Below are 8,978 nucleotides of genomic sequence, written 5' to 3'. Positions count from 1 at the left end.
TTTTTGGAAATGATATAGGAAGTCACCTAATAGAGCATTGAGGGAATTTGAACTAACACATGAAAGCTGAGTCAGTTAGTGCAGAATGGGCTAGAGATGATTTCCTATGTGATGGGGATTTCTGGAACCCCATTTTGCCACGAGCTGATTATTCTCTTCCTGTTACATAGATGCTGACTGTATTTCTGGTCATTGGATTCAGTGCCCTATTGAGACAGGTACACTTGTGCCACAGTCACATTTCAATTGCAAGGATAACAGGAAGAGGATGGTTCTGCACATATAACAATGTGCATGGGTGTTTTTCTGAGGAATTGTCTTTTCAAATGAAAGATGTCCTGGAGAGATGTCCAGAACTAAGTTAGCCCAGGTAGAGTTAAATCTTTTATTTTAAAATGGCTGGTTATCTAAAAATGTATGAAACTATTAATATATCATTGAAATCATCAGGGAAGATGCTAATTTAGAAAAAAATAATGCTTTGATTTTTTTTTGTCTGAGTGTATTTACTCAATCAACCTAATCAACTCTCCATCTTTGTGAATGTTAAGATTGTTATAATTAATAAATAGGAACTCAAAAGTCTGTATTTTTCTTTTTTTATAATCTTACAGTGACTTATGTGAAATATATATCCCTGAGGTGGGAGAATCTTTGTGGCTAAGAGCAAACTTACTCATCTTCCTCAGTGTGAATATCTCTGTGGTAGTTATTTAATTGTTGTCTCTCAGCTCTAATTCACTCTTCTCTACTTTATTTGTAGATAACATAGGTTGATATTCTTCAAGTTACATTTTCTTGAATTTTGATTGCTCGCCTCAACATTAAAGGGTATCTTAGAAGCCCAGACTTTTAGGCTACAAATCCTCTTTGGATTTAGTGTTATTATATTGTACAAAGTCATGGTAATTCTCTAATCTCTAATTCTGCTTTGGTTTAGCCTTTCCTATGCTGTATTCAAAAGACATGTAGGAGATGAATGGGAAATAGACACGACAATTTATTATTATTGGTCAAATTTATATCTGAAACTCAAGTGCAGATTCCTCTGTAAGCTCAGCTGGAATACATAGCCTATTTTGAAGGCCTAAATGACTTTGCTTTCTCACCAAAGCCAACCCCAAATCGAAATATCTTACTACTTTTCCTGCAAGTTATATACGACTGAAGAGTGGAGCTAAAATTAACCAAGGGTGGGCACGCACGAGTATGTGTGTGTATGTGTGGTGTGTGAGAAAAGAGGAAGAAAGAAAGATGTTCAGTTCTAACCCATGAGTTCAGGCCCAACATCAAATTAATTCTGTGGTCACATGAAAAAACAAGAGCAAGGATAGAATGCCAGAAGGAGAGTCATTCTGACATACATGACCTTTAACACACAGTAATTCTACACACTTGTCAGTGTTCTGGTATCTAACTCTAAATAATAGTATCCACAAGTCTTGGAAAAGAAGAAAGCAAAAAAGTAGGAGGTTTTCTTATTTACCTTCCCTTAAGACCATATCATATTACTATAGAGGTTAGCTACACAGTATGTTATGAAGGCTATTCATCTTATGCCGAAGAATGTATTTTTTCCACAGATGTCACATGGTTTAGTCCTCTACTGGTAAAGATGAATACTTATGCATTCTACTCTTTATTAATTAAGAAAGTCATAGTCTTGGCAAGAGGTCATGTGAGAACGTTGTAGGGGCATTAATAAAGGAAACATGATGTGGGTTCAATATCAATTCTACTCATTAGTAGGCAAGATATTTTAATTCTCTGAGTGTCAGTTTTTTCATCTATAAAGTATGGATCATAATATATATTTCCCAGGGCTGCCCTAAAGTGGAAATAAAGTAACATTTTTAAACAGTAGCACACGGTGCAGATTTGAACAATTAGTACATTAAACTGATTTGTATTAGGAGTCATCAGTTCATTTCCTTTTCATGAGACAACTTGATAGGCTGGAGGCCTGAGCTGAGCAACTGGCACAAGGAAAGCAGAACTTGGTGATTAAAGAAATTAATTTTGCTTCAGTCTCTGTGATCTTCATGCCCTGCCCTTATCAGTTTTCAAGCTTCAAAGAACTGGAAGAAACACAGTTGACTTACATACTTGGCAGAAAAGCTCTACATTCCACAACGAAACAGACCTGCAAATGAAACATCTCAGTTCATTCTCTCTTGCTTCAACCTCTGGAAGGTATATGTTATTGATGAGGAGACTAGTGGAAAAAAATTAGAAACAAAATAATTCAGTCTGGGGCTGGCCCAGTGGTGTAGTAGTTAAGTTCACGTGCTCCACTTCAGCAGTCTGGGGTTTGGAGGTTCAGATCCTGGGAGTGGACCTACACAGCATTCATCAAGCCATGCTGTGGTGGCATCCCATATACAAAACAAGAAGATTGGCACAGACGTTAGCTCAGAGCAAAGCTTCCTTGACCCTCACTCCCAAATGAATAAATAAATAATTCAGTCAGAAGACTTTTATAACAAATGACTCTTGAACAGAAATATAGAGCAAGAAGGCAGTTCTCTCCATGGAACTCATTGTTTGTTCTCATTCCTGAAAAAAGAAGAGAGAACTAAAAATGTCTAATTCAAATTGTAGCCCGAAGCACACATGCAGACTCCTGAGTTGCATGGAGAACAGAAAGAGTTTGCTCTTTACACAGCGTTTTCTATTTGGTGAATGTTTAATGAAATGGGTTTAAGCTTAGCCTACCTTTCTTGGCCACTCTGTGTGATTTTAGGTCTTCTCTTTAACTGTGCCCCTATGAATATTGTCAAGGAATTCTGACCAAATTTAGATTTGTGTAGTGCATAAAAATTAGAAAATAGTCAGCACCCCTTAACACATTAGAAATGCAGAAATGGATAACTTTTCTATAATTTTCTTGCTTGAACATTAGTTGGATATATTTTATGCACCAAACATTGTAGCAGGCACTTTACAAATATTATCTCATTTAAAAATTGTGATCTGAGGGGCTGGATCAATGGCATAATGGTTAAATTTGTGTGCTTTGCTTTGGCTGCCTGGGATTCATGGATTCAGATCCCAGGAGCAGACCTATGCACTGCTCATCAAGCCATGCTGTGGCAGCACGCATACAAAATAGAGGAAGACTGACAAAGATATTAGCTCAGCAATAATCTTCCTCAAGCAAAAAGAAGAAGAATGACAACAGATGTTAGCTCAGGGCCAATCTTCCTTACCAAAAAAATAAAAAATAAATAAATAAATAAAAATCATCATCTGAGTATATTTAAAGACTGAGATTCAGGAAACATTCAGAAATGGAGAACTACAGACAGGGGAACTTCCTGGGTCCTTAAAACTGAGAGTTAGGATTGTGCAATATTTTGTGGTGTTGGTTTCTAGTCTGGCTAAGATTGGGTAATAGTATTTGCCAGGGCCTGGAATTCTGAGCATGTATATGTTTTTCTATAATAAACATCCATTATTTTCCACTCAACTGGAAAAGCTTCTATGGGCTCATGGCAAGAATCTGTTTTTCTGAATTTTATATTTGGAAATGAATGAGAAATGATCTCTGTTATTGAACACTATGCTCAATTGCTTAATCTTGTCTGCTCTGGGAATTTTTCCCTATATGCATTGTACTTTACTACTTGGAAAGAGTAGGATGTAGATTAATGTTGTGGCAGAGAAATAGTTCTTCCCACAACTCTACGGAGAGCTGATTTGAACTCTTTATTTCTCAAGCTGTAAATCATTGGATTGAACAATGGAGTTAGGATAGTATAGGATATTTATATGAGAGCATCCTGGCTTGAGGAGAAGTTGGACTTAGGCCTTAAGTATATAAAGGAGGCACAGCCATAATGAACAGTGACAACAATAAGGTGAGAGGCACAGGTGGAGAAAGCTTTGTGCCTGCCCAATGTGGAAGGAAACTGGTGTATGGCAGAGATGATGTGAATGTAGGATACCAAGATCAATAACAGGGGGATAACCAGGACCAATGCACAAAGTATGAAGATGACAATCTGACTAAAGTGGGTATGGTGAGACGCCACCTTGAGGACAGGAGAGATGTCACAGAAGAAGTGTTGTAGTTGGTTGGAGGAGTAGAAGGGCAGGTAAAATACCAGGGATGTGATGATCTGTGCAACAATAAAGCCACAGGCACAGGCAGCAGCCACCAGTCCTACACACATCCCATGTCCCATGAGCACTGTGTAGCGCAGAGGGTTACAGATGGCCACATAGCGATCATAACCCATGGCTGCCAGCAGGAAGGAGTGAGAGCAGCCAAGGAAGAGGAAGGTAAACATCTGGATGGCACAACCCAGGAAGGAGATTGTCTTCTTTTGAGCCAATAGGTCAGCCAGCATCTTGGGTACAATTACAAAGGTGTAGCAAGTCTCAGAGCAGGAGAGGATGGCAAGGAAGAAGTACATGGGGGTATGAAGGGCTCTGACCAGCACAATGGTGGAAATGATGATGGCATTGGTGCCTAGAGTGAACAGGTAGAGGAGCAGAAATACAATGAAGAGCAGCCACTGCAGCCCAGCCAGAGATGAGAAACTGAGGAAGACAAACTCTCTCACCAAGGTCTCATTGACCTGCTCCATGGAAGGTACACATCAGGAGACAATCTCAGAGAGAGGAGGAGACATTGCCAAGAGAAATCCCTGAAAAATAGTAAATTCACAGGAAACTGATCATCACAGAGCATGAATTCTCAGATTTTGAGTTCTAAACTCACTATTCCTTCTCCTTGCAGTTTTTTTAAGGTGTAAAGAAGTATCTAAAGTCAGGTAAAGTGTACCTCCAACTTTGAGTCTCCACAGTAATTCCAACTTTGTAGGCAAAATGTTCTTGACATTTCTCAGATTCAGTTTTCCCTTCATCTCCCTTCCCAGGATGAGAATTTTAAATTCTCAGCCTCTCACTCTCACATTAGCCTGTAACTCTTGTCCATTTGGCTTTCTTGCCTAACACTCTTCCCCTTTCCTGCAGCTTCGAAACAAATCATCTGAATACACTACATTTACATATAACATTATGTATAGTGATCGACAGCTTTTCATTATCATTCTCCTTACATCTAAACTCCTACTCTTAGTTTTAACCTCTCTATAATCTAGACCTGCATTCTCTCCAACTCTGTTTGCCTTACTTCGTGGCATGAGTTATCAGCTCCACCTTCTTATACTCTCATTATGCTGACTCTTGCTTCTGTATCTTTATTCTTTTCCCAAAGCTGAAAAATAGTTACCCAATGTGGAATCCATCTTCATGTCCTCTAATTTATATCTCGGTCAGAGCCCTGTCTCCTGAAGAGAGAACTATGCTCTTTCTTCAGGAATCTTAGCTATTTTTATCATTTCTTTTGACTCCTACCAAAACCACATTATGGCTCTCTCTCCCATCAACAGTCCCACATACCTTCAATCCCTCTTTCTCCTTTCAAACTTATGAATTATGAATTGTATCATATTGTTCCCCCTCTCAAAACTTTTACTCATGACTACAGTATGAAGTTCAAGTCTTTATGGTTTTCAAGGTCTTGTTTTGGAGACCAAACTATGTTTCTGTGATCATCTATAGAACTTTCTGGGATGCATCACTATTGTGCAAATATGTTGTGTCCTTCTTTGGTTATATTCCTGGCTCATGTTAGTTTTTTTTACCCATTTTTTATTTGCAAATATTTTACCATTATGATGAAGCCTCATCCAAATCCACGGTTTCTGGAAGCTTCATTGATATCTCCCTTTAAAAGGAATTTTTTCTTCCTCAGAATTCACATGAGATATTATTGGCAGTTTGATGTATCATTTACTTAATTTTTAAACATTGCATTGATTTTTTCTCATCTCTCTTTTCCACTAGATTATGTACCCTTGAGGGGAAGATGTGAATTATATGTATTTTCACTTGAATTCTTCTCAGCATCTAGAACCATATAAATATCTAATAGCTTCTCAATATAAGTTTCATATAAATAAGAAAGCTAACTTGGCATGTTGTTACATATCTTATTCGTGTTGCCACAACCTTCCTAGGATTCACAGAGTAAGAGAATCCTCAGTGTTATCTTATCCTGGGCATGAGGATTGCTCAAGACCAAAAATATCCAAGATTACAGAAGAATTTCTGTATCATAGAACTGAGCTTTACTCTTTTACCCTTTCAAACCAAAAAGAGAAATTTCAGTTTATAATAGGAAAATAGCCTTCAAGAAAGCATTTGGTCACTGGAATTCTATGTACCTGGGTTTATTCCCAATTCTTAGTACATTTGCTGTTCTCTAAAGTATACTTGAATGTAAATAAATGAGAGGAAAATTATAGGGTAACCTCATGTTTACCCAATTTAAAAAAGTATGTCATTCAAAATCATTATCTTAACTAATATTAAAAACAAAAGAAAAATGGCAATGTACCTTATCCTTAGCTGAGAATAACTAAATAAAGAATATCAAGCACTAAGCAACAAGTATTAAGTGGTGTGATTACAATTGTGTGTCAGGCATTAGGTATGTGTTAACGATACAAGTATAAATAAGACACTGTCCAAGGCCTCAAGTTGCTCACAGTTCAAGAGTAAGATGTATTCAGGAGAAGAGATTACTATAAAATGATGTGGATGAAATGACAGATATGCACTTGCAATTGTGCGAGCACTGAGAAAACAAATCTTTTATACTTCCTTAGAAAAGAACATTTTTTTGTACTTATTTCTGCATTTCTTTACATCTGTTACAGAAATGCTACTCTAAAGCATTTTTGGAACAATATCATGAGACTCGGCACTATTTAATTTCTACTTTAGTCTAGATGTTCAAAGATTTCGGGTAACCACAGTTACATCTCCTGGCTTGTGGGAGAATGTTCTCTGGTCCCTGATGTTTTCTGCTTCCATAATTATTCCCCCCACTCACTCACTCCCCCCAACTCAAAGCCTGTGAAAGGAACCAATCTCCTCTTCCTCTATCTTATTACCTTGATTCTTCGCTCAATGCCTAACGCAAGGATTTTTATTGTCTAGGTGTATTTACTACTAATATACTGTTGTCTTTCTAATTCCAGGATCCAAATTCTCAAAACTACTAACGAATTTCCGCATATATGATCTCAATTTTATCCTAAAAGGCAAACCAAAGTTGAATAATGTAGGAATAAAATGGATTTTGAACTTAGACAGATGTAGGCTTTCATCCTGACTCTACCATGTTCTAGTGGTAAGATGTTAAATTCTCTAAGTCCCATTTTCTCATTTGTATGGTGAGAAAACTATAGCCCTGCTTCCCAGGGCTATAGTAAAAATTAATTGAACCATGTATATGAAAGAAACAAATTCAATAAGTATTGAATGCTTAATAAATACTTACCTTTTATTACTTTATTGCTATTCTATGGGGATTGGGATCAGAAATATTTTCATCAACGGTGTAATGAGCATTTAAACTCATGGCAAGTTGTTGAAAATGCCTTTTTTGTATTTTCCCAGGGAGGGAAAATTTAAGAGGTATTATCATGTCCTTGAGTGTCTCCAAGCCTGACTGAAAGCAACTTGGTTTTCCATGGAGTTCTATTCTGCACTGAAAGGAAAGAAAGAGTTACTGATCTTGAAGTACCATGCAAGTCCTTTGGTATCTGGTTGCTCTGTAGTCAGAGTCATCCATGCCGGTCATCTATACCTGGTAGAAAGCAGAGGAGGTTTCCTAATTTTTTTTAACTTTTGGGGGGGGGGGCGCTTTAGGACAAATTTAAAAGATAAAATTGTCACATGTAAATAAACATTTAGAAGTTTCTTGTTATAGATGCTTCATAATGCCAGTAATGCATATTTTATCCACCATGTTTTATCTATATATTTAGGAGTCAACCTCAGCTATTTATTGAGTTCTAAGGACTGGAATAGATTATTTCATAATACTCATACTTTATTATTTCATAATTTCTGTTATGTCATAAACTGTACAGATATAAATAGGAATAAAACTATTGTTCCTTTCTCAGAGAACAGAGAATCAAACAGCTAGCCACATTACAAGATGAATTATGATAAACATTATAAAAGAAATATAAGCAAAATGTCCTGAAAATCTTGAGGAAAAAAATAAATAAATTCATGGAAGTCTTTGAAGAACAAATAGTATTTGAACATCACCTGTAAGCATTTTAATTAAAAATATGTCCTGAGTTTTAGTGGGATTACATACGTAGGCATTGTGATAGAGCTGACTGATTTTTCTTTCTTAATGTTGACTAACCGTTCAGAATTGAACAAGTACCTGTTGTTTTGCTGTATAAACACGCAGAGACATCTCATTTACAAAGGAAATACATAAGTTTGCACGGGTCTGTGAAACAAGAGACAATTATTTTCTCCTTTTTCTCTTCTTTTGTTTCTTTACCATAAATTCCATATTAAGGTCATAAATTCAAAATAACAACAACAAATAAACAAATAAACAGCTCAATTAGGTTCTTTGGGGAGGATCATCCCAGCCTATCAGTCTATCAGTATTGCTTTTGATATTTCCAGGAAGAAAAAGAGGACACAATTTTGTTACTAGTTTATCAAACAAAATTTAGATCCATCTTTTAGAAAAATAATGTGAACTAACATTTTTTACATGTTCTCCATATTCTAGATAGGGTGGAAATACTGTTATATATATTCTTTCATTGGTCCTCATAATGACTTCATGGGATAGGTATTCCTTTTAATATCTGCATCATAAAGAAGAGACACTTGAGAATCAAAGTGTTTGAGGATTTCTCTCAAGTTCACACAGCTGGTGGAACTAGCACTAAACCACAGATCTTCTGATTGGTGTAGGAGTATAATCTGTGTGTTTGTGTATGTGTGTGCATGTGTGTGTTGCTGAGAAAGGGAAAGAAGTATTCTGTCACCCTGCTTCCAGGTGAAAGTATTTATAGAAAAGGGTTTCTATTACAATTTTCTTATGGTCTCAAGTCTCAACTCTTCCATGGATTAGTTCC

General features: G+C 36.6%; 1 protein-coding gene across 1 annotated transcript; it reads right to left on the bottom strand.

Moving 5' to 3' along the window:
* Positions 1–3,767: 3,767 nt before the first annotated feature.
* LOC103566828 (olfactory receptor 10K2) lies at positions 3,768–4,592 on the bottom strand. The gene has a single exon (XM_008543362.2). It carries the CDS (start codon positions 4,590–4,592, stop codon positions 3,768–3,770), a length of 825 nt encoding a protein of 274 aa, XP_008541584.2.
* Positions 4,593–8,978: the final 4,386 nt, after the last annotated feature.

The sequence above is a fragment of the Equus przewalskii genome, unplaced genomic scaffold (assembly GCF_037783145.1).
Source record: "Equus przewalskii isolate Varuska unplaced genomic scaffold, EquPr2 ChrUn-6, whole genome shotgun sequence".
NCBI classification, from domain to species: Eukaryota; Metazoa; Chordata; class Mammalia; order Perissodactyla; family Equidae; genus Equus; species Equus przewalskii.
Note: the sequence above shows the minus strand (reverse complement) of the source record. Positions and strands in the feature narration are given on the sequence as shown.